Raw genomic sequence first — 26,937 nt, 5'->3', positions numbered from 1 at the left:
CCTTATAGGAAGCTCTTGAATAAACCTGATAGGCTGAAGATCCAAAGTGGGGAAGTGGATTAGGAACTGGTTGATGGACAGATGCTAGAGGGGGTGGTTAATGGAATTCACTCGGAGGAGGGAATGGTGAATAGTGGAGTGCCTCAATGATCAGTGCTGGGGCCGATTCTGTTCAATGTATTTGTGAGTGACATTGCCAAAGGGTTTGAATGTAAAGTTTGCCTTTTTGAGGATGATACCAAGATTTGTAACAGAGTGGACACCCCAGAGGGAGTGGAAAGCATGAAAGGATCTGCAGAAGCTAGAAGAATGGTCTAATGTTTGGCAATAAAAATTCAAAGCAAAGAAGTGCAAAGTGATGTACTTAGGGAGTAGAAATCCACAGGAGACATATGTGTTAGGTACTGAGTCTGACATGCACAGACAGGGAGAGGGATCTTGGGGTGATAGTATCCGAGGATTTGTAGGTGACAAAACAGTGTGACAAGGCGGTGGCCATAGCAAGAAGGATGCTAAGCTGTATAGAGAAAGGTGTAACCAGCAGAAGAAAGGAGGTATTGATGCCCCTGTACAAGTCGTTGGTGAAGTCTCACCTGGAGTATTAGTTTTGGAGGCCGTATCTTGCTAAGGATGTAAAAAGACTTGAAGCGGTGCAAAGAAAAGCTATAAAAATGGTATGGGATATGCATTACAAGATGTACGAGGAGAGGCTTACTGACCTGAACATGTATACCCTGGAGGAAAGGAGAAACAGGGGTGATATGATAACAGATGTTCAAATATTTGAAAGGTATTAATCCACAAACAAAGCTTTTCCAGAGATGGGAAGGCAGTAGAACTAGAGGACATGAATTGAGGTTGAAGGGGGCAGACTCAGGAAAAATGTCAGGAAGTATTTTTTTCATGGAGAGGGTGGTAGATACTTGGAATGCCCTCCCACGGGAGGTGGTGGTGATGAAAACGGTAACAGAATTAACAAATGCGTTAGATAAACACAAAGGAATCCTGTTCAGAAGGAATGGATCCACAGAAGCTTAGCAGAAATCTGGTGGCAACACTGGTAATTGGGAAGCAAAGCTAGTGTTGGGCAGACTTCTATGGTCTGTGCCATGAAAAAGGCAAGGACAAATCAAGGGCAGGTATACGTATAAAATATCACATACAATGAGTTTACTTTGTTGGGCAGATTGGATGGACTGTACAGGTCTCTATCTGCCGTCATCTACTATGTTACTATCTAATGGGGTGTTTCTCTCCTGCACTTCACAAGCATAATGGGGGTGGCCATATTGATTGGTAAAAGTTTACAATCTAAAATTATAAAGCAATCATGTGATAATAGTGGCAGATGGATATTGTTGGAACTTGAAATTTCACAAACCCGACTTGCCATACTTAATATTTATGCTCCTAATACTGATTCCATCTTAAGATGAGAATTCTGTACAATTCAGACGTGAAAAAAATATTAGAATACCACTCCTTGCATCCTTTTTCTGATTACAAAGCATATAATTTGATGGGATGCCCTTAAATCCACGCTAAGAGGACATATTATTAGCTACTCCTCTGGTAAAACTAAAGAATGGAAAAGATGTAAGCTAAATCTTGAATTCAAAATCAAAGAGTTAGAAGAGAAGTTTTTAATTGACAACAATCCGACTTCTCTACTACCGCTTCAGAATTTAAAATATGAATTTAATTCAGCAATCACTAAGGAGGATCTAGAATTAATACACCTGCAAAATTCAACTCTCTATGCTGAAAATAATAGGGCCAGTAACCTACTGGCACAATTCCTTAAATACAAAATTAATAGATCCAGGATCTCACAAATAATTGATGATGACCTCTCCCATATTACTGACTGAAATTACTAATCAATTTCAAAACTATTATAAAATAACCTATATACATCTGAAATTCAATTCTCGTCTGCATTTCACAAGTTTATAAAAGACCTTCATCACCCCACTGTTTCAAACTCCCCAAATTCTGCACTAGAACTAGATATTTCCACCTATGAGATTTTGGAAGCCATTAGGTCCTTATCAAAAGGAAAAGCCCCCGGCAACAACGGATTTTCAGTGAAATTTTATCAGGCTTTTGCAGACTTACTTGCCCCTGATCTACACCTTCTTTATCAATCATTATTATATGACTGAACAACAAGGTTCCTTTTTTCAATCCACCATTATAGTGATCCCTAAACCCAACAGGAATCACTCTAAAGTCGAAAATTATAGACCTATTTCACTTAACATTGATAACAAAATATATGTGAAAATTCTAGCTCCAAGATTACAGAATATTCTCCCTACCCTAATTCACAGAGATCAAAATGGCTTTACCCTTTTGAGACTGGCTTCTGATAACGCAAGAATTTTTTGGAACATATCTCACACTGAAGACTCCGATAAACAATTCCTTGCAGCTTCACTTGACGCCAAAAAAAGCTTTCAACCCTATTGAATGGGATTGTTTATTTCAAGTAGGCCAATGGTTTGCCTTTCGCAAACCACATGATTAAACTTTTATACAGTAATCCACAAACTGCAATTGCTGTTAATGGTACTGTCTCCCAATTTTTCAATCTTAATAGAGGTATTAAACAAGGGTGCCCTCTCTCTCCTTTACAATTTAATATAGCATTGGAACTTCTTACAACAGTGATTAGAGTACATCTTACTACTACTTGACATTTCTAAAGCGCTACTAGGGTTACGCAGCGCTGTACAATTTAACATAGAAGGACAGTCCCTGCTCAAAGGAGCTTACAATCTAAAGGACAAATGTACAGTCAGTCAAATAGGGGCAGTCTAGATTTCCTGAAAGGTATAAAGGTTAGGTGCCGAAAGCAACATTGAAGAGGTGGGCTTTGAGCAAGGATTTGAAGATGGGTAGGGAGGGGGCTTGGCGTAAGGGCTCAGGACGTTTAGTCCAAGCATAGGGTGAGGCGAGGCAGAATGAGCGCATATCCAGCAGATAGCCAAGACCTGTCCCATCTTTCTCTTTAACATCAGCAAAATTCGCCCTTTCCTCTCTGAGCACACCACCCGTACTTTCGTCCACGCTCTCATTACCTCTCGCCTTGACTACTGCAACCTACTCCTTACTGGCCTCCCACTTAGCCATCTATCCCCCCTTCAATCTGTTCAGAACTCTGCTGCACGTCTTATATTCCGCCTGAACCGATATACTCATATCACCCCTCTTCTCAGGTCACTTCACTGGCTTCCAATCAGATACCGCATACAGTTCAAGCTTCTCCTTCTTACCTACAAATGCACTCAGTCTGCAGCCCCTCATTACCTCTCTACCCTCATTTCCCCTTACGTTCCCGCCCGTAACCTCCGCTCACAGGACAAATCCCTCCTCTCAGTACCCTTCTCCACCACTGCCAACTCCAGGCTCCGCTCATTCTGCCTTGCCTCACCCTATCTTAATATAACCGGTATTACCTCAGGTACTGACTCATACAAACTTTCAACTTATGCCGATGATCTAGACTCTCTCCCACTTTTACTTGAGGTAATCAACTCATTTTCACCCATTTCAGGTTATAAAATAAATTGGTCTAAATCAGCTGTAATGCCTGTCTCCTCATACTCTCAAACACCACCTGGCCCATCTACCATTTGCCTGAGAACCTATGAAAATAAAATATTTAGGGATTATTTCAATTCTGTTGCTAAATCATTGAATTCAATTAAAAATTCGACTTTCTCCATCACTACTTCTATACTTGACTTATGGTCCCCTTTATTTCTCACTTGGTGGTGTAGAGTACAGGCCATCAAGTTGGTCATAGCCCCTAAATTAAATGTTCAGTTTGACTCCTCTCCCCTTCCCTAATAGTCTTTATAAAAAAAATATGATACCTTTACAAATAAATTTATTTGGAAACAAAACCCTCCTCAAAAGGCCTTTAAAAAAACTCCCTAAATCTGAAGGTGGGATGGGACTTCCTGATTTTAAAACTTACCACATAGCTTTTAAATGCGCTCAAAATGTATTCTGGTATATAGGGAAGCATAACGATGATACACCAAAACGTCTCTCTTTTGAGGCCTCTCTTGTGCACCCATGCCCTTTACACCTCCTTCCTCTTATGGATAAATTTAATTATACCAAATCCCTGAGGATCCTAAAAGCTTCAGCTGGTTCTCTGAAAGAACTAGGCACTGTTACTAACCATAAGATAGAATCTTTGTCAGATGTTCCACTTTGGTACTCCTCTCTGTTTGACTACACTAAGTCAGCTTCAACAAGAATGGGAATCTAAAGAAATATGGTCACTATCTCAACTGTACATTGCTGGTAACCTCTTTATCACCTGATGCTATATCCAGATTGTATAATTTTTCACTAACTGCTTTTTTCCCTTGGAAACAGGTCTCCTGTCTTCTAGTGCCTGCATACCCTTTGTCATCACACACACAACCCCAGACTTTTCATCTTACTGCCTTGATTTACAAGGTGAATGTAAGCGGACCTCCATTCTTTATAGAAAGCTTGTGGACACCTTCAAAAATTGTGTACTATACATAGAATCCTTCTGCAATTGCCCCACCAACCTAAATACTTTATCACCCACAAAACTATCCCCTTCCCTGCCCAACTACACCACAAAGTACTCTCACAACTGCTTCATGCTCAAACACTTGCCCCTGCAACTGTACTACTTCCCTAATTGCCCGCATATAAAAATATGCCCATGCAACTGCCCCAACACACCACTAAATCCCCCACCTCCAAAAGCTATTGCTGCAATTGCCACCCACCCCACAAAGCATCCCTGAAACGGCCTCACCCCCATAATTTACCTTCCTCAACTGCACCACCACCTTGCAAAATGCCCTACCACTAAAAACTACCCCGGCAACTATCCCACCACCACCCTATTTACCCCACATCCAAAAAAATACTCTTTCGATAGCTGCTCCCACCCCCGAAACATCCTTCACACAACTGCCCTTCCACTGAAAGTGTCCCAAATGCCCTCCACACAGTCCCCATCTCAAAAACCTATTCCTTTCAACCACCCCTGAAAATTGGACTATTGCCCCAGCTAGCCCCCCCCCCCAATATACTACATATGCTGTGTCTGCACACAACAGAGACACACACAAACACAAAGGGGTTGAAAAGAATATTATGAGCCATGCTCTGCCTGCTTTCTCTATTTGTCTTAGATTAACAAAATTTGTCAAGTGATAACTGTTTGGGGTTAATGCAGTGCGACTGAATTTCCTACCTATTAAATATCCTGTTTGCCCCCCTAACATTAATTGAAGAGCAGGTTAGAAATTAAAATTAAAAATGGTTAGGCAAAAGAAAAGTCACTCTCCAAAGATAAATCATACAATCACTTCATACAACAACCTTATTCTACCACTATTACACCTTGTATTTTTTCATACCGGAACTGGCGAACGCCATTACGGTACTATGTAAGCCACACTGAGCCTGCAAATAGGTGGGAAAATGTGGGATATAAATGTAACAAAAAAATAAATACTACCTCCCAACCGCACTGAGAACTTAGTAATTCATGAAAACAATTTCTTGGATTTAAATTCACTGTCTAAATTTGTATACAGTATTTAGAAAAAAAAAAGTATAAGGACAAAACTTCTTTACTGCTCTCACAGAGAGCTGCCATGTGGATACTCACGGATTTCATTCACACACTCTATCACCAGCTGCTGCTCCTTCTCTTCATAAGTAATGGTTTCTGTCTTCAGATGACAAGCCTAGAAGGAAATAAAACAGTTACTTGTAGAAGGTATTCTCTGAGAACAGGAGGATACAAATTCTTATACATGGGTGACATCATCCAGAAACCCTGTGCAGGAATTTTCCCCAGAACTGAAGACAGAGCTTTTGTGATTGCTCAACTATACAAGCATGCTTTTTCTCCATTTGCTGCTATTGCACATGCCCATCAGTCCATTAAGACCTTTATTAAAATACAACTCCTTGGGGAGATGAGAAGGTTTGAGAATTTGTATCCTAATGTCCTCAAAGAACACCTGCTACAGGTAAGTAACTTTTCTCAGAGGACAGTCAGGATACTAAAATCCTCATACACGAGACTCCCTAGCTACAGTGTCTTTAACAGAAAAAAAAGAAGCAGTGCAGCTGCAACAGGCAGATATCTAAACTATTTTTGCCAGAAAGACGCCTTGTGTTTTATAAGTTTGTTTGATTTATTTATTTTTTTGTAAGGCAGCCTGGAACTAAAAGAACTGGCCCTAGTTGGATTTAATTCATAAAGTTTCCTGAGGGCTCTGGGCAAACCTATTATGTCGGAGTCCCCAAGTAATAAGGTGAAGTGAATGTATGGAGCAAAGTCTACGTTGCGGTCCTGCAAATCTCTTTCGTGGCGGCTGACCTCAAGTTGGCTACTAATGCCACCACAGCTCTGACACTGAGCCACGACATGAATCTCTAGTGTCAGGCCTGTCTGACATAGTGAGGAAAGGGCAGTCTGCTAGCTAAATGGAAACAGTGTGTTTTTGCCAGTGACAGCCCCCATCATCCTGTTAGGGTCAAAGAAACAAAAAAGCTGGATGGATTTACTATGGGCTTTATTCTTCTCCAGATAAAATGCCAAGGCTTACTTGCAATATAGAATGTGCTTTTCCCTTTATGGGCATGAGGTCTGGGGGGGGGGCGAAAAATGTGGGTAAGACTACTGACTGGTCAAGATGGAATTCCGACACTACCGCGGGAAAGGGGAGCAATTGCTTGCCCTGGGATTGGTAGCATGGAATCTTACCACTATTTGGGATTCTGCAAGGTACTGGTGGACCTGAATTGATCACTGTTGGAAACAGGATACTGGGCTAGATGGACCATATGGCTATTCTTATGTAAAGATCATCAGATGAATGCACAGTACCACTCTATTGTTGAAAAATTTAGTGTAAGGTGGATTAGTTACTACAGCTTGAACTCTGTGCTGAAGATACTGTCACCACCAAAAACAAGACCATCTAGGTCAAGCACTTCAGCTGTTGGATGTCAGCTGGCTCAAAAGGAGCTTCCATCAGTTGGTTAAGAACACTGAGGTTCCATGACACAGGACGATGTTTGATAGGAGGCTGTACAGAAATAGGTTTACCTTCTAAATAAGCTGCTCCAATTGCACTAAGGTGTACCCTAAGAGTTTATTTTGAGGCCTGACACCAAGAGATGTAGAAGTTCTTGTGTGGGACAGGAAAAAGGATTTAGAGCCTTACTGGCACACCAGGTGGCAAGCCTCCAACTTAGAATTGTATGTCCTCCGACTAGAATCTTTTCTGGAAGTTAGTAAGATCTGAGAAAACACCATCAGGCAAATCCAGAAAAGATAAAGTAAATCTCTCAACATCCAAGCTATGAGGGGCTTTGAACTCGATGCTAGGATGTAATAAAATTCTCTGATCCTGTGTGATCAGTACTGGAAAACAGTCGTGTGTTATTAGAATTCTGATGGAAAGATCCAACAGAAGAGGAAATCATATTTACCTCCGCCGATACAGGGCTATAAGAATCATGGTTCCCTGGTCCTAAGCTTCAGAAGAGTATTATTAGAGAAATTAGAGAATATGCATAGAGAAGACCTTCTCCCCAGGGAAGAATGGCATCTGAGGCTAGCTTGCTGTGTGTCTCTATCCTGGAACAGAACTGAGGTACCGTACTGAAAGGAGTGGCAAGATCTATCATGGAGGTGCCCCACTCTTGAAAAATCTTCTGAATGACACCCTCAACCAAGGACCACACATGAGGAGGAACTGGGCTCAGTTTGTCCACCAGGACATTGACCTTGCCTGCCAGATATGTGGCTCTGAGGAACATCTCATGATGCCCATTTCCACATTCTGACAGTTTCCCAGCATGGTAGGTATGATTCTGTTCCACCTTGCTAGTTCACAGAATACATGGCTACATGGTTGTCTGTTTGAATTAGGATAACTTTGAACAACCAATCTTTGAAAGCTCCTGCCCCGACTCACTACTAGCCCACCAAGTGGTAAGATGAGGGGGGAAGAGGGGCCTTTGAGTGGGTCCAGGAGGGGGCTGCTTCTGTTTAGGAAAGGGAGGAAATGAGGGCGGAAGCTCTTTGAAAGGGGGGGGGGGGAGAAGGAGAGGTGGCAGCAGTGGAACAGAGAGGGAGAGAGGAAGGGGAAAAACTAGAACATAAACCCCTAGTTTATATTTATATCCCCCCCCCCCACTACACACACACACACACACTTTTTTAAGGGATTTATATTTCAGTAGATAAGCCAAAGTAATCTTGACTCACTAATCCACTACATTTTTTGAAGGTGTAGATATGAGCCAATCAATATAGTACATTTGGATTTTCAGAAAGCATTTGACTAAGTCCCTCATGAACAACTCCTGAGAAAATTAAGCCATAGGACAGCAGGCAATCTCCTACTGGGCATTGGGAACTGGTTAAAAGATAGAAAATAGAGTAGGGATAAATGGTATTTTTTCAGTGGACAAAGGTTAATACTGATCGCACATATAAACGATCTGGAAATTAGGAAAATGAGTAAGGTGGAATAATTTTGTCATCTGAAAACGTGTTCAAGTTGTTAAGTCACAAGCAGGTTGTAAGAAACAGCAGTAGAATCTTGCAATATACAGAAGCTTTAATTGATAATATCCTATACCAGAATGGGCAACATTCTGGTATAGGATATTATCAATTAAAGCTTCTGTATATTACACTGATCTGCTGTTTTGTGTCCACATTGGAGTTTGCAGATCATTTGCCTTGTTGTTTTCTGGGACCCGCAGTAGAACCTTGCAAGACAGAGTGGACATCCAGATGGCAGATGAAATTTAATGTTGAAAACTGCAGATGGGATGAATATAGGGAAGAATAACTCGAATTATACGTATGTGACGGTAGGTTCCACATTAGAAGTCATTGCCTAGGAAAAGGATCTGGGCATCATGGTGGCCAATATGATAAAATCCTCTATTCTGCATGTGGTTGTTGCCAAAAAAAAAAAAAAAAGCAAGCAGCAATAAAACAGAATCCTTATAATGTATCTGTATTTCTCCATGGTAAAATCACATCTTGAGTAGTGTGTGCAATTCTGGTCACCTCATCTCCAAAAAATAGCAGAATTAGAAGAAATAGAAAAAAAAAAAAGATAAAGGGAAGGGCAATCAAAATGATAAACTGGATGGATCTCCTCCCCCCCCCCCCCAAAGAGGAAAGGCTGAAAAGGTTTGGAGATGGCTGAGGGGGAGATATGATAAAGGTCTATAAAATCATGAGTGGAGTGGTATGGATATACACAAATCAATTGCTTACTCTTTCAAGAAACAAAGACTAGGGGACATGACATGAAGTTAGTAAGTAGTATGTTTAAAATAAATTAAACTGTGAAATTTATTGTCAGAAGATGTGGTAAAAGCAGTTAGCATAGCTGGGTATTTAACAAAAAAAAAAAAAAAAAAAGTTGGACAAGTTCCTGGAAGAAAAGCCCATAAACCATTACTAAGGTAAACTAGGGGAAAATCCACTACTTATTCCCATAATAAGCAGCATGAAACCTTTTAGTCTTGAGTTCCTGCCAGGTACTTGTGACCTGGACTGGCCAATGTTTAAGACTAAAGACTCATCAAGTTCAGTATCCTATTTCGGACTCAGTATGACAATTCTTCCACTGAAGCAAGTTAAAATTAATTAAAGGTTATACATTGATGAAATCATTTGGTGATGTGCACTCCATTCGGGGGTTTTGTTCACATCTTACTTCTAACTGGAAACAGCGACCACTGGGGCTACAGACACAGGCAATAAACTGCTAAGTATCCATGATACTTAACCAATTTTATTAAGGAAATTGGTTTGCTATAAATACCATCTAAAGTGTGATCTCTATATAAATTCAACCTAGTGCTGCTGCCTTTTTAATAATTTTAAATTAGTAAACATTTTAGAAAATTTAATGGAACTCTATAGGGAAAAGTTCCACAGGAAGTTATGTTTCCCAGCAGCCAGTAAATGTTTATTTTCTTTACCCATAGATAATTACAAAGCTTTATAGATAGCGCCACGCTCAAAATGTGTCTGACCACTGTGGTTCTATCTGTATGGTGGAGAGACAGGAAGGATGCTGGAGTAGCAGTATTGTCTACAGAAGCTACACATTTATTTTCAACATGTATGGTAGTGCTGGTGGTCAGTGTTTACCACATACTTCAGGACCACTGAATGAATACATATTATTAAATGCTGGAACTTAAATTAAAATGCTGACTGCCAACAGCAAATATTACCCCCCCCATATAAATTAATGATAAATACTGTAAGGCAAATATTGAACTGCAATTTTTATTCACTCAAAACCATAGATGTTTACCTTTTTTCAGTTTTCTGTTGTATACTACCACATGGATTCAAACTGCTCCCATGTACATTGTAAGCAAGGAATATCATGGAATCAGAGGTCTATGCTTGCTGGGGCAAGAAGGAAGAGCTACAAATTGTGGTAGTTCAGGGAGCAGTATGGAGAAAGGGGGAGGGGAAACAGACTAGATCTGCAATGAATACAAGGAAAAACTAGTTACAGATCGTATGTTTGCAGCCTTGCAGGTGGGCGAGACAAAATCAGCAACAGAAGTTGTCACTGCCCCATGCCAAAGAGTAAATATACACGGATGAAGTAGAGCTCTGGAGCCACAAGGTAAAATTATGTATCATACCTGATAATTTTCTTTCCATTAATCATAGCTGATCAATCCATAGACTGGTGGGTTGTGTCCATCTACCAGCAGGTGGAGATAGAGAGCAATCCTTTTGCCTCCCTATATGTGGTCATGTGCTGCCAGAAACTCCTCAGTATGTCGATATCCAAGCTCCATCCGCAGGACTCAGCACTTAGAGAATTACACCCACAAAGGGACACTCTGCCCAGCTCACCACCGCCGAAACGGGGGAGGGGAATTAACCCAGCTCATCCCCACACAAGTGGGGGAGGGGAATCCGTCCAGCTCATCCCCGCGGAGCAGGGGAGGGACACCACCCCGCCGATGCGGGGGGATCTGGCTTATCCTGCAACCGCAACCGCGGGAGGAGCTGACTGACCCTAACACCGCCGAAGCGGGAGGGGTACAAAGCTGCCCTACAGCTGCACGAAGCAGGAGGGAGCGCCGGCAGAATTTATGTCTCAATCCAGCCCCGAAAACGGAGGGGAGAGGAATGCAGCAGCTCACTGTAACACAAACTCGTCTCAACTCTTGAAGAATCCAATTGAAAAAACTTGAACACAAAGTCCTCCTGAACAGGAACTGAAGACTAAACTTGAACCTGAAATGCAACCAGAATATAAACAGTATAGATATCTGGGAGGGGCTATGGATTGATCAGCTATGATTAATGGAAAGAAAATTATCAGGTATGATACATAATTTTACCTTCCATATCATCATGCTGATCAATCCATAGACTGGTGGGATGTACCGAAGCAGTACTCACCCAGGGAGGGACATTGAAATCCCTGACCGCAACACTGAAGCTCCAAACCGGGCCTCCGCCCGAGCAGCCACAGTCAAGCGGTAATGCCTGGAGAAGGTATGGGCCGATGCCCAAGTTGCCGCCTTGCAAATCTCTTCCAAGGAGACGGACCCGGCCTCTGCCATCGAGGCTGCCTGAGCTCTAGTGGAGTGAGCCTTCAGCTGAATAGGCGGCACCTTCCCCGCGGCCACATAAGCCGCTGCAATGGCTTCCTTGACCCATCTTGCCACTGTAGGCTTAGCAGCCTGCAGACCCTTACGAGGACCTGCAAACAGGACAAACAGATGATCCGATTTCCGGAAATCATTGGTCACTTCCAAGTATCTGATGATGACTCGTCTCACATCCAGAAATTTGAGAGCAGAGTATTCCTCTGGGTAGTCCTCCCTACGAAAGGAAGGGAGACAGAGCTGCTGATTCACATGGAAGCGAGAAACAATCTTGGGCAGGAAGGAAGGCACTGTGCGAATAGTCACTCCTGCCTCAGTGAACTGCAGAAAAGGCTCTCGACATGAGAGTGCCTGGAGCTTGGAAACTCTTCTGGCTGAAGTGATAACCACCAAAAAGACTGCTTTCAACGTCAGGTCTTTCAGAGATGCCCTCGACAAGGGTTCAAAAGGCGGCTTCTGCAAGGCTCTTAGCACCAGGTTGAGATTCCACGAAGGCACCACTGAGTGCAGAGGAGGGCGCAGGTGATTAACTCCCTTGAGAAAACGTACCACATCTGGCTGCGAAGCCAGGGAAGCACCCTTCAGGCGGCCCCTGAAGCAAGCCAGAGCCGCTACCTGGACTTTAAGGGAACTGAGCGACAGGCCTTTCTCCAGACCTTCTTGCAGGAACGCCAGCACTGAAGAAATTGGAGCAGTGAAGGGAGAAAGTGAGCCTGCTTCACACCACGCTGCAAAGGTACGCCAAACCCTGGCGTAAGCAGAAGTAGAGCGCTTCCTCGCTCTCAGCATAGTGGCGATGACCTTGTCTGAGAAGCCCTTCTTCCTCAGACGCTGCCGCTCAATAGCCAGGCCGTAAGACCAAAGGGGGAGGGATCCTCCATCACCACGGGACCCTGATGCAACAGGCCCTGCTCCACTGGCAGCCGCAGAGGGTCGTCCACTGAGAGCCTGATCAAGTCCGCATACCAGGGACGTCTGGGCCAGTCCGGACCCACCAGGATTATTCGGCCCTGATTTTTGCCACCCGGTCTAGTACCCTGCCCAACATGGGCCAGGGCGGGAACACATAGAGAAGCTCCTGTGTCGGCCACTGTTGGAGAAGAGCATCTACTCCCAGAGATCGAGGGTCCCGTCCTCTGCTGAAAAAGCGCGGCACTTGGCAATTGGCCGATGACGCCATCAGATCTAGGCTCGGCTGGCCCCAGCGCTTCGTGATGTCCAAGAACGCCTGAGCCGATAACTGCCACTCTCCGGGATCCAAGGTATGGCGACTGAGAAAGTCCGCCTTGACATTCATGACTCCGGCAATGTGGGCCGCTGACAGCTGTTCCAGGTTCGCTTCCGCCCACTGACATAGATTCATGGCTTCCTTGGCTAAAGGGGCGCTCTTGGTACCTCCCTGGCGGTTGACATAGGCCACAGCCGTGGCATTGTCCGACAGGACCCGTACTGGCTTCAACGCCAGTACCAGGAGAAACTCCAAAAGCGCCAACCGAATGGCTCTGAGTTCCAGGAGGTTGATAGACCACTTTGCCTCTGCAGGAGACCAGAGCCCCTGTGCTGTCCTTCCCAAGCAGTGGGCTCCCCAGCCCGTCAAAGAGGCGTCCGTCGTGACGACAATCCACTCCGGGGTCACAAGAGGCATCCCTGCGGACAACTTGTCTGTCTTCAGCCACCAGCTCAGCGCCTTGCGCACTGCTGGGTCCAAGGGAAGGCGCACAGCATAATCCTCCGACACCGGAGTCCAGCGCTGCAGCAGAGAGTGTTGTAGTGGTCTCATATGAGCCCTGGCCCAGGGCACTACTTCCATCGTGGCCGTCATAGAGCCCAACAGCTGCACATAGTCCCAAGCCCGAAGCGGAGAGGCTACTAGGAACTGGTCCACCTGAGCCTGAAGTTTGACAATCCGATTGTCCGGCAGGAACACTCTGCCCACTTGGGTGTCGAATCGAACTCCCAGATACTCCAGGGACTGAGTCGGGCACAGCTGGCTTTTCTCCCAGTTGATGATCCACCCCAGGGAGCTCAAAAGAGCAATCACCCGGTCCACAGCTTTGCCGCACTCTGCATAAGAGGGGGCTCGGATCAACCAGTCGTCCAGATAAGGATGGACTTGTACTGCTTCCTTTCGTAGGAAGGCCGTGATGACCACCATTACTTTGGAGAAGGTCCGCGGAGCAGTAGCCAACCCGAACGGGAGGGCTCTGAACTGGAAGTGTCGGCCCAGGACTGCAAAACGCAGAAAGCGTTGATGAGGAGGCCAGATGGGAATATGCAAATACGCTTCCTTGATGTCCAAGGATGCCAGGAACTCCCCTGCCTTCACTGCCGCTATAACAGAGCGGAGAGTCTCCATGCGAAAGTGCCGAACTTTCAAGGCCCGATTGACCCCTTTGAGGTCGAGGATAGGCCGTACAGAACCTCCTTTGGTACCACAAAGTAAATGGAGTAACGTCCCTTGCCAAGCTGATTTTCTGGCACCGGAACGACCGCACCCAGGCGGATCAGATTGTCCAAGGTCTGCTGCACTGCCACAGCTTTGACCGGAGACTTGCAGGGAGAGAGTACAAACCCGTCTCTTAAGGGTCGGCAGAACTCTAGCTTGTAGCCGTCTCTGATGACTTCCAGCACCCAAGCGTCTGAAGTTACCCTGGTCCACTCGCCCAGAAACGAGGACAGGCGTCCTCCAATCTGCACTGGGCCATGGACCAGGACCCCGTCATTGGGTACGAGACCCTGGGGGAGGACCGAAGGGCGCACCTCCGGGACGGCGGTCTCTGCGAAAGGAATGCTGTTTGGGGGAGAAGTTCCTCTTGAAGGAAGAGGGGGCAGAGGAGCCCGACTTGCCCGGGCGGTACCGACGGGCTTCCTGAAACCGTCCTCTGGAGTTACCGGGGCGAGCACTGGCCCGAGCCCTGACCTCTGGTAACCTCTTGCCCTTAGACGTGCCGAGATAGGTCACAATTTTGTCCAGCTCGACCCCAAAGAGCAGCTTGCCTTTAAAAGGCAACTTAGCCAGGCGGGACTTAGAGGCGTGGTCCGCAGACCAATGTTTCAGCCAAAGCCACCGCCGCGCAGAGACTGTCTGAGCCATACCTTTAGCCGAGGCTCTCAAGACATCATACAGTAAGTCTGCCAAATAAGCCAAGCCCGATTCCAGGGCCGGCCAATCAGCCCTCAAGGAAGGATCCGAGGGGGAAGCCCGCTGCACAATCGTCAGGCACGCCCTGGCCACGTAGGAGCCGCAAACTGAGGCCTGCAAACTTAAGGCAGCCGCCTCGAAGGACGCCCTTAAGGCCGCCTCCAATCTTCTGTCTTGGGCGTCCTTTAGGGCCGTGCCACCTTCCACCAGTAACGCCGTTTTCTTAGTCACCGCAGTGATTAAAGAATCCACGGTAGGCCAAAGAAAGGCCTCCCGTTCACTTTCAGGCAAAGGATAGAGGCGGGACATAGCCCTAGCCACTTTGAGGCTCGCTTCCGGGATATCCCATTGAGCCGAAATTAAGGTGTGCATGGCATCATGCACGTGGAAGGTTCTAGGCGGGCGCTTCGTCCCCAGCATAATGGCGGAGCCAACAGGGGCTGAGGGAGAGACGTCCTCTGGAGAGGAAAACTTCAAAATGCTCATGGCCTGCGCTAACAGGTTGGGCAAATCCTCTGAGCGAAAGATCCGCACTGCAGAGGGGTCATCCGCTCCATCCGAGCGGGAATCCGTCTCCTCCAAGGAATCCCCAAACGACCGTTGGGAGAACTCAGATACGCTGCCCTCATCTACATCAGAGGAAACAGAGTCCTCTAAGGCCTGGGAATCCACCCGAGGGCATTTACTTCCGGGGGCCTCAACCCCTTTATCGGACAAGGGAGAAGGGGCAGCGTTTTGCATAAGGAAGGCCTGATGCAGCAGCAAAATAAACTCGGGGGAGAAACCCCCAGACTGTGCACTTCAGCAGCCTGGGCCACAGCCCTAGACGCACCCTCAACCGGCTCTCACAAGAGCGGGGGAGAAACATGCTGCGCATCCAAGATGGCGTCCGGTGCGACACTCCGCGAAGGAGCCGCGCGGGAAGAACGGCGTTTAACTTTAGCCGCTTTTTTGCCGTCGCCCAAATCAAGGGCGGCCATGGCATTAACATCTCCCAGCTCAAGGGCGGCCCAAGAAGAAGCCGTCCGAGCAGAGTGGCCGGCCAAGATGGCGGAGGCGAGCAGCGGGGGATGGGCGTTTATGGCGGGAAAAACCGCCGCACCGGAGGAAGACCCGGGACACTGACTGGTCTCCGAACTGACACCCAACAAGGGCGAATCAGACTTTAAGACCCCCGCATCCCCACTAGAAGCGCACACGCGGTCCGGGGAGCGATTATTCTCGCCCTCGCCCTCCGACGCCATAGGCCACGTGGAGATCGATCGGAGAACCCCCTGCCCGCTATAAAAAGGTAAAAATTACCTGCTTCTCGCTCCGAGCTGTAACAACCTGGTGTCCCAGTGAGTAGCTGCAATAAACGTTTAAATAAACGTCGAAATAAACACCCTTAAGGACGTCCAAAAATTTTTTTTTTTTTAACGGAGCCAGCGGGAGGGGGGAGAAAAGGAGGGACCTGGCGCCACCAGGTTTGCACTTGCTCAAGAAGAGCCCTCAACCCCAGGTACTCAACAAAACCTAAAAATTAGGCTTGGAGACCTAGCCAGAGCTGCTGCTGTGTGTGACCACCACCTGCTGAGATAGAGAACATACTGAGGAGTTTCCGGCAGCACATGACCACATATAGGGAGGCAAAAGGATTGCTCTCTATCTCCACCTGCTGGTAGATGGACACAACCCACCAGTCTATGGATTGATCAGCATGATGATATGGAATAGTCAATTAGCAGCAGACAATTCATGTCCAAAATCAAAGTCTAGATATTGTGTCCTGAAAAAATAATGCCAAGATAAGAATCGTATTATATAATATAATCAGATTTAAAACCAAGGGGAAGCATATCAGTGCAATAACTGCTCAAATTACACTGTAGAAAAAAAATCATAGTATTTCAGATGGAAAGGATGCTGAGATAAAACTGAATTATGTCCCTAAATATTCACAGCATTAAGTTGTGAAACTACAATTTTTTTCTGATTTGCCCATTTTCACTGGTTTCTTTCAGCTTCCAGTTCAATTAGGACCTTGCACCATTAGCCTTCATCTGCACCTACCCAAGATTCCTGACTAGTTTACCTTGCAGACATTGGAATAACACTCCTTGGCTGGAGGCCACATTATCAGGACTCCTTCTGGAACTGTGTGATCAGGGGCCCTATATATTTGGCCACAAGGTGTTGCCCCTCCTCACAGGCTCTGAACACTGCCTTTGCAGTGAACTTACCTCTTCTTGAACCCATGGACCAGCCAGGAAATGAACCTTAGTGAACTCTGTAAGGCAGATAGCACTGTCACTAAGACACAGGCCAGGCCAGCCCTGAGGCTGTTACTAGGATTCCTTGGTAAGAGAATAATGAACCCAATCAATGAGGCTATCTGATAGGAGCTAGACTATCAGTTTCTGCTTATCTCAAAGGCTTAATATACAAACACAACCTACAAATAAACATTTCTCCAGAACTTTATCACTGTGGCATAAAGGCTCACACTGGCATACTTCCATATATATTTCAATTTAAAAAAAAACAAGATCAAATCAAAGAAATAAGATAAGGGTCTATTTTAATCAAAGAATTTCTTTAATTTTGCACCTTTAGTCAGATCAGATCCATAAATCTGGTAACTGCATTTGGTTGTATAATAGTGTTTATTGTAACTAGGATCAACAAAAAGTATCTTTCAGATCTTTATATATCATAAAAAAGTGCCATGCTGCGTCAACCCAAGATCCATCCTGTCTCTAGCACTGGCCAATCTGGCAACTAGAAAGACCCTGACTCATCACAAAGTAGTCATTTCATGTTGCTCATACCCAGGGATAACCTGGCTAACTACTGTTTGCTGACTTTCCCTCCAAGAATGAGTCCAAGCTCTTTTTTTAAATCATGCTAAATGCCTTTACCATACCTTCAAACAAATTTCACAGCTTGAATGATTTGTTTTGAATCAGCTGTATATTTGTTTTATGGAATGCTTTCTAGCCCTAGTACACTTTGAAATGAAAAATAAACTTACTTAAGAGAAATACCCTGCAACATTATTTTTTCATGGTACTAAACTACTTATAATGCTTGTAGACAATGTTACTGTTCTATCTATTCTCCTCAGAAACTAATGTTCTACCTGTTCAAACTATATGGATTCCAAACATAGGGGCCGATGCAGAAAGGTACTACGGGCTACAGCACGCCTTTGTTAAAGGCTGCTGTATGCTAAAAGAGTTTCTGTGCTCCCACAGTAGACATCAGCACACAGCATATTAAAATGCATGCTAAAGAGAGCTGATCAGCTATCCTGCAGCATGCAAGGCTGTGCGCTGTCTACCGCGGGAGCTCAAGGCCAGAAAACTACTGCTAGGTCCGAGTTTGGTGTATAGTCCCTGCAGTCAGCATCGGCACCATCTCATTCCCCTCTGCCCCACTCCAGCACCATCCAATCCCCCTAAATCACTCAATCCAGTTCTCTCCCACCCCCCTCCATGATATTTAATCCCCCTCACAAACCACCAAATCCTGTGGCATGCCCCCCTCAACATGACCAGCCCCCACCCTATGTCTGGTGGCACCCCTCCGCCCCCTCAAAAACATGCCTGGTGTCTAGTGACAACCATTACATCCCAACCCCCTTTCTAAGCTCTCAGTGAACCCAAGTACCTTGAAAGGAGGCAGCAGCGATGGCCACTCACTTCTGTCTCCAGGCCATAAACTCCAAAATAGTGGCTCCTACCCTGCACAGTGCATCCTGGGGATGCAATGGGCACAGCCAGTTTGATATAAGAGAGAGAAATTTCCTTATATGGCAGACTAGCCCTGCCCAGTGCATCCCAGAATGTACCACGTGGGCAGGGGATGCCACTTTGGAGATTATGGCCCGGAAGCAGGAGCAAGTGGGCATCGCTCCTGCCTCTTTCAAGGTACTTGGGGTGGGAGGTGACTTGAAAAAGGGGGTGGGGTGGATGCCACTACATAACAAGGACTTTCTTTTTTAAATTCTGGTTAAGTTGGGGTGGGGGTGCCACTAGATACTAGTTTTAAATAGGGAAGAGGGGGCCCGATCGGTCCGAGTTGGGGGAAGGGAGACTGGATGATGGACTAGAGCTGGTCCTGGTCCCGTCAGGGTGTAGGAGTGCCAAATATCAGGAAGGCACCCATTCAGTTGGGCAGGAGGGGAGTGAGATTGGGGCTTATGCAGACCGTTGGCTTTTTTTTTTTTTCTGTCAGTGAGCCAATCACAGTTCAGGCACTCACAAGAAGGCCGACATTTGGCAATGAGCTGCAGATTACTGCCATGATTTTAACAGTCAAAAAGGCAAACAGGATGATAGGAATTAATAAAGGGATGGGAAATAAGACTAAGAATATTATAATGCCTCTGTATCGCTCCATGGTGCAACCTCATCTTGAGTATCGTATTCAATTCTGGTCGCCGTATCTCAAAAAAAAGATACAGCTGAATTAGAAAAGATTCAAAGAAGAGTGACCAAAATGATAAAGGAGATGGAACACTTCTCATATGAACAAAGGCTAAAGAGGATAGGGATCTTTAGCGTGGAAAAGAGACAGCTGAGGAGGGATATGATTGAGGTCTACAAAATCCTGAGTGGTGTAGAGCAGTGTTTCCCAAGTCCAGTCCTGGAGTAACCCTTGTCAATCAGGTTTTCAGGATATCACAATGAATATGCATGAAAGAGATATTAAAAAATAGAGGCAGTGTAAGCAACACTGGCGTACAACAGGTAAAACAATCAATTTTTTACCCTTTCAAAAAATTACAAAGACTAGGGGACACTCAAAGTTACATGGAAATACTTTCAAAACAAATAGGAGGAAATATTTTTTCACTTGATGAACATTTAAATTCTGGAACTGGTTACCAGAGGATGTAGTAACAGTGGTTAGCATATCTGGGTTTAAAAAAAAAGATTTGGACAAGTTCCTGGAGGAAAAGTCCATAGTCTGCATGGAATGTTGCTACTATTTGGATTTCTGCCAGGTATGTGTCACCAGGATTGACCACTGTTGGAAGCAGGATACTGGGCTAGATGAACCACTGGTCTGACCCAGTATGGCTATTCTTATGTTAAGATTGCCTCTCCCTGTCTTAGATCAAAATCAGATGGAGATACTATTAGTGAAAAGAGTGTGATTGATCTCAACTATGAAACAGCACTGTTGAATTGAATACTCTACCCCTGGAGCTTAAATTGGAGACCAATTATATTTTATTTTAAAGGAGACTAAAAACCTGGATTTTTAATGAAGTATGAATTGAAAGTTCATTCTACTATAATAACTTATGAACTAAAATTGATTTGCTGTTGGTTGGTTTCTATATTATTTCTGCTTCATTTACAAACATTTAAACTTTGCTTTTTTGTATTTGTCTTTGGTATGTATAGGTAAGTTTTTATATAGAAATTTGTATAGGCATTCTTGTTGTTGAATTGTACCCTGTAATCCTTCTAGTTCTCCTTTCTTGGGTACAACACTGAATATAATAATTTAATTAAAGCAGATTGTAAGATAACATAATGAGCTGCGACAAAAAATAGAATGTACTGGGATTTGAAAGGTTTTTGAAATAAAATTTCATGAGATCAACAAAGAGTAAGATATTGCAGCTTTATAGCCATGGTAACAAAATTCAAATTGGTGTTTATGTAACACAAAGTTATCAATAATGTTGCCTGGCTGTATCCCAAACCTTCACTGAAAGGTGTGGCTGACAGGTTCTATATACCTGAGATCGAAGTGCAAGATTCTCTTCCTCCAGTTCCCTGAGTTTCCCTTGTAGACTCTCCAGCTGCAATAAACCCTGTGACAGATTAAAGGATTCATTGGAACGAAGTGGCGTCGAGCAACTGGAGTCGGTCTCACTTTCTTCTGAGGCAATGGAGACAACACGAAGTAACTCATCTTTCTTGGAGAGCTCATGTTGCAGCTGGTTCACCTAAATTTAACACACACAATTATCTGACAAATGCTTCTTGCCTTCCCAATTCCAAAGCATAGAAAACAAAATGTAGCTTGTATCCAGTTCAAAAGATGAGAATGAGAGTGTAGTTTACCAGGTGTAAATGTAATTTTAGGACCCCGATCTGCAATTAATGTAGTGTATATTGTGACAAAATTTGAGACAAAAAAAAATAATTTCAGAAGGATAAAAAAACACCTTGAGGTCAAAATTCAAAGCAATTTAACCATCCAGAAACAGCTCCTGGCCAGTTAAATTGTCTGTTCACATCTAACTGCTCATCTTCAGCAGCAGTTAACTGATTAGCGCCAAACTGAAAACCAGCTATTCTGGGGGCTTTCCAGAAGCAGAGTCAATACTTGGCCAGTTAAGTGCCAATATTCAGCACTTAACCGGCCAGGTTAACCACATAAATAGGACTGCATAAAAGTCAGTCCTATCTTTATGTGGTAACCCATAGCTGGTTAAGTACTGAATATCGGGCTCTTTGTGTCAATGATCGCACCATACCACAGAATAATAAACAGAACAGCAGTATAAGCTGGCAAGAACCAACTGTTTTGGACAAACATCATACAGATATGCTGCACACTGGTATGATATTTTATAATTAAAAAAAAAAAAAAAAAAGATAGTTAAATGCAATGGGCTATATTAATAAATAAAAAAATAAAACTGTACAGAAGTTAGTCAACAACTTTACATTTGGACCACTAGCAGAATTACTACTAAACATTTCTAGAGCGCTACTAGGGTTACGCAGCGCTGTACAAATTGACAAAGAAGGACGGTCCCTGCTCAAAGAAGCTTACAATCTAAAGGACGAAATGTCAAGTTGGGGCAGTCTAGATTTCCTGAGTAGAGGTGTAGTGGTTAGGTGCCGAAGGCGACATTGAAGAGGTGGGCTTTGAGCAATGATTTGAAGATGGGCAGGGAGGGGGCCTGGCGTATGGGCTCAGGGAGTTTGTTCCACGCATGGGGTGAGGCGAGGCAGAAAGGGCGGAGCCTGGAGTTGGCAGTGGTGGAGAAGGGCACTGAAAGGAGGGATTTGTCTTGAGAGCGGAGGTTACGGGTAGGAGCATAAGGGGAGATGAGGGTAGAGAGGTAAGGAGGGGCTGCAGACTGAGTGCATTTGTAGGTTAGTAGAAGAAGCTTGAACTGTATGCGGTACTTGATCGGAAGCCAGTGAAGTGACTTGAGGAGAGGGGTGATATGAGTATATCGGTTCAGGCGGAAGATAAGACGTGCAGCAAAGTTCTGAACGGATTGAAGGGGGGATAGATGGCTAAGTGGGAGACCAGTGAGGAGTAGGTTGCAGTAGTCAAGGCGAGAGGTAATGAGAGAGTGGATGAGAGTTCGGGTGGTGTGCTCAGAGAGGAAAGGGCGAATTTTGCTAATGTTAAAGAGGAAGAAGCGACAGGTCTTGGCTATCTGCTGGATATGCGCAGAGAAGGAGAGGGAGGAGTCAAAGATGACACCGAGGTTGCGGGCAGATGAGACGGGGACGATGAGGGTATTATCAACTGAGATAGAGAATGGAGGGAGAGGAGAGGGGGGTTTGGGTGGGAAGACAAGAAGTTCGGTCTTGGCCATGTTCAGTTTCAGGTGGCGGCTGGACATCCAGGCAGCAATGTCGGACAAGCAGGCCGATACTATAGCCTGGGTTTCCACAGTGATGTCTGGTGTGGAGAGATAAAGCTGGGTGTCATCAGCATAAAGATGATAGTGGAAGCCATGAGATGAGATCAGGGAGCCCAGGAAAGAGGTGTAGATTGAAAAAAGAAGGGGTCCGAGGACAGATCCCTGAGGTACTCCAACAGAGAGCGGGATAGGGGTGGAGGACAAACCATGAGAGTGTACTCTGAAGGTACGATGGAAGAGATAAGAGGAGAACCAGGAGAGGACAGAGCCCCGGAACCCAAAAGAGGACAGTGTGTCAAGAAGTAGGTTGTGATTGACAGTGTCAAAAGCAGCGGATAGGTCGAGGAGGGTGAGGATGGAGTAGTGACCTTTGGATTTGGTGAGGAACAGGTCATTGCAGACTTTAGATAGTGCCGTTTCTGTCGAGTGTAGGGGGCGAAAGCCAGATTGAAGCGGATCGAGGATGGCATGAGAGGAGAGAAAATCAAGGCAACGGCTGTGAACGGCAAGTATCTTGGAGAGGAAGGGTAGGAGGGAAATGGGGTGGTAGTTGGAGGGACAGGTAGGGTCAAGTGATGGTTTTTTGAGGAGCGGTGTGACTACAGCATGCTTGAAGGTGTCCGGGACAGTTGCAGTGGAGAGAGAGAGGTTGAGGATATGACAGATGGGGGGGGGGGGGGGGGGGGGGTGATAGTAGGAGAGATGGTATTAAGTAGGTTGGTGGGGATGGGGTCTGAGGAACAGGTGGTGCATTTCGAGGAGGAGAGAAGATGGGCGGTTTCCTCTTCGGTGATATCAGGAAAAGAAGAGAAGGAGGCCTGGGTTGGTTGGTTGAGGGAGAGGGTTTGTAGGTTGAAGAGGAGGAGAAGGTTTAGTGGTGAATTCGAGGTAAATGTCCACATTTTTTGAATACTTCCAAGTTGTGTCTGAGTATCACACATGTAGCTCTGGATAGCTACTCAAGCTAGTGGTCTGAAGGAATGGTTTTCCTTTTGATAGCCTGATGCAATTTTTGAAAACACTGAATATACTGATATGTCATATGAAACAAAAAGTGAGGAAAATAAATGAGGATACCAAAAAATGCTTTGTTATATAATAAAATGCTGTATTGTATTAAAAAACGACCTGACAAGGCCGTGTTTCAGGCCAAAGGCCTGCCTCAGGGGTCTTGAACAACCTCTGATGATATGGTGTAAGACTTACACTGTTGAAAATATACTGCAACAAAAGCTTCTTTGGTCTCCTCTCTTCCAAAAAAGATAAAACATCAATGCCAGGAACAAGCTTGTTCTGCGTCTCTCCTAAGGGAACATGTGTACACTTGCCAACTGGCATTGATGTTTTATCTTTTTTGGAAGAGAGGAGACCAAAGAAGCTTCTACACGTTGATGGTAAGCACTAATTGCACTAAGGTGAACTCTTATGGAGTTAGTCTTAAGACCAGACTCTGATAAGTGTAGAAGGTATTCAAGCAGGGTCCATGTAGGATAAGAAAAGGGATCTTGCTGTCAACATCAGACGGCAAACCTCCTCCATTTAAAATAACACTTTTTTGTGGAATCTTTCCTGGAAGCAAGCAAGACTTGGGAGACACCCTCGGAAAGACCTAAAGAGGCAACTTTTAAGTTCTCAACATCCAGGCCCTGAGAGCCAGAGACTGGAGGTTGGGATGCAGAAGCGACCCCTCGTTCTGAGTGATGAGGGTTGGAAAACACTCCAACCTACATGGTTCTTCGGAGGACAACACCAGAAGAAGAGGGAACCAGATCTGATGGGGCCAAAAAGGTGCAATCAGAATCATGGTTCCGCGGTCTTGCCTGAGTTTCAGCAGAGTTTTCCCTACTAGAGGTATGGGAGGATACGCATACAGAAGGCCTGTCCCCCAATGTAGGAGAAAGGCATCTGACACTAGTCTGTCATGGGCCTGAAGTCTGGAACAGAATTGAGGGACCTCCGCACAATTGACGGCCCAGATGCCGTCTCAGCAGTCGGCACAGGAGGCGCAAGCACCTCCGACACCGAGGCAGACTGACGAAGCAATCCTTCCAGAAGTTCTGGAAGAAGGGCCTGAATGCGCTCATCGAGAGCTGCCATCGGAAAAGACTGTGGGGCCGGTACAGGAGCCGATGCCAGAATCTGAGGGGGTTTGAGAGCCAGTACCAGGCTGCCGGACAACCGACGCATCGGCACCTCCTGAATGGAGGGTGAGCGGTCCTCCCGGCGCCGATGCTTCACAGGTGCCGACTCCCTCGGCTCCCCGGAGCCCTCGGTACCATGTCTGGAAGGAGATTGATGACGGTGCTTCTTCGCCTTCGCTCAACGCCCATCATCGACACTCCTTGGCACCGAGGAGGACGTGGAATCCTCATGCCTCCTTGGGGCCGGGTCTGACTCAGGTCGGTCCCGGGGGGCCTGCATAGCAGTAGGCCTCGAGACAGGTGGAGACCAACTCGATGCCTCGCTGTTCCCAGCTTGACGTGGTCTCTCGGTAGCCATTACCTGGACTCTCGGTGCTGCTTCCCTCGACGTCGACGCCACCGACTTCGGTACCGATGTCGAAGGACCGGACCGATCAGAAAAAAGTCTCTCGCACTGAACCTCTCGAGTCACCTGGGTCCTTCTCTTCATTAACTTACACAGCTTACAAGCAGCTGGAAGATGATCCGGCCCAAGACACTGGAGGCACCACGCGTGAGGGTTGGTACTTGAGATGGTCCGGTTGCAGCGAGTACAGCGTTTGAAGCCGCTGGAGTCTTTGATGACATGGGCGGGAAAATAGCGTCCGCGAAATTAAAAGGCTCGATTGTGCCTAATTAAAAAGGCACCAAAAAAGGGAAAAAAAGACGCGGCCGCAACAAAACAGAAAGGAAACTTGAAAAATTTGAGGAAAAACTAAAGAAATAAGGTGAAAACAACACTTTTTTTTTAAAATTTTAAAATAAGAAGAAAACAAGAAGAGGGCACGATAAACGCGAAAAAAGCGTTCTCCTGGGCCAGCAAAAACAAGGTGCAGCGATACATACAACTCTCTCGCAGCGCAGATAAAAAAAAAAGAACTGGTTTAGTCAGGTTCGCGTCACGGGCAGCGGCTCACGCGACAGAGCATTCTACAAACTTCTAGTTTTTTCGAAAGAAAAGTTCCGGTCTCCTGGGCCGTTGCATGTAAGAATATGGAGCCTGCTTGTGTTCGGAGAACAGCATCTACAATCCACAGCACACTTTTTTTTTGCTCTCAGTGAGTTTCACTCCAAAAGAATTCACAACTATTCAAAACATAGAAATGAACAAATACCTTGAACAAATAACTTCCTATTGAAATACTAATATAATGGGGTTGCCTAGCAGAGGCAGCAGAACAGCTTTTAGGTTAGAGAGGCAATGTCTGCCTGCCCCCCCCCCCCCCCCCCCCCCGGGTCTGATTTGCTAATGCCGGAACTTTCCTCTGTCGCGGCACACCCTTGCGGAAGAAAGAAGTTACTTCAGAAGGTGGAAGGCCGCTCAATAAAATGTTGGGAAAAAAATAAGAAGGGACAGGCCGCAGCAAAGACACATTCCAGTGTCAGCGGCAGACGGCCAGTGTAGCTCACGGTGCTCTGCCTGCATGGAGGAAAGGACAGGGTGGTTTGGAGAGGGGAGTGTCCTATACCCGGAACCAGACGGAGGGGAGAGAGCGCTATCGGGCATATGGAAGGGAAGTACTAGACTCCCCCACTGCCCTGCACTGCCTGGTTGCCCGAATGGTCAGTCCGCCCCTGGGGGAACACAGTGTGTAAGAATAAGACAACAAATTTACTGTATATTATTGAATAAAGACTATATATCTTGCATAGCTATCATAAAATGGTTTTGACTCATAAAATGCATTCTAAGATTAATGTGTCATATGCAGATGGTATCCCTTTATTCCTATAGGGTGACCTAAGATAAAAGGGAGAAAAAGTATTAGGTGGAGACAGGGATGATGCACATATACCTTGTCAAAAACAGATGGGCACAGCTTCAGCAGTATGCTGAAGTTTTAACTCAATAAATCACCAAATCCAGAGCCATATTGTGATCCATTTTAGTCCACAGAAAGTGGAGTCTAAGTATAAATAAATCTTGTTTAGGGTGGAGATTAAGGGATTCTGAAACTCAAGTGGGATTATTGCAATCTCTATTTTGAATATGATATTCTAAATGTGTTTTATAATTTTTATATTTGAAATATGATGCAATTTTCTTAAATACTGCTGACTGCCTTGTCCAAACTTTTTTTTGTAACGTGCGGATTAAAAATAAATGCTGACTGCCAAAGGATGACTTAGGCTCAAGATTTCAGTGCCGGTCCCTATCCGGGTACCAACACTGAATATACTGGAGTTTCACCAACGCAAAAAGTTATCTGGATCCAGCCAAAATTCAGTGCTGGTTTCCAGGTAACTATCCATACAAGTTAGGACAGGGGTGAACAACCTGCAGCCCAAACGTGGCTTGC

The 26,937-nt window shown here is 45.4% G+C and overlaps 1 protein-coding gene across 7 annotated transcripts in view; it reads right to left on the bottom strand.

Annotated features, from left to right (window-relative positions):
* Window positions 1–26,937, bottom strand: part of TRAK2 (trafficking kinesin protein 2) — a 233,460-nt gene that overhangs the window by 57,735 nt on the left and 148,788 nt on the right. For all 7 annotated transcript variants that reach the window (XM_030209080.1, XM_030209083.1, XM_030209079.1 and 4 more), the window contains 2 exons: window positions 20,583–20,792; window positions 5,678–5,756 (listed from right to left, as the gene is read on the bottom strand). In XM_030209080.1, the coding sequence (XP_030064940.1) occupies window positions 5,678–5,756; window positions 20,583–20,792 (289 nt within the window). The remainder of the gene's footprint in view (window positions 1–5,677; window positions 5,757–20,582; window positions 20,793–26,937) is intronic.

Source organism: Microcaecilia unicolor, chromosome 7 (genome assembly GCF_901765095.1).
Source record: "Microcaecilia unicolor chromosome 7, aMicUni1.1, whole genome shotgun sequence".
Taxonomy (NCBI): domain Eukaryota; kingdom Metazoa; phylum Chordata; class Amphibia; order Gymnophiona; family Siphonopidae; genus Microcaecilia; species Microcaecilia unicolor.
This window is presented reverse-complemented; position numbering and strand designations above follow the sequence as displayed.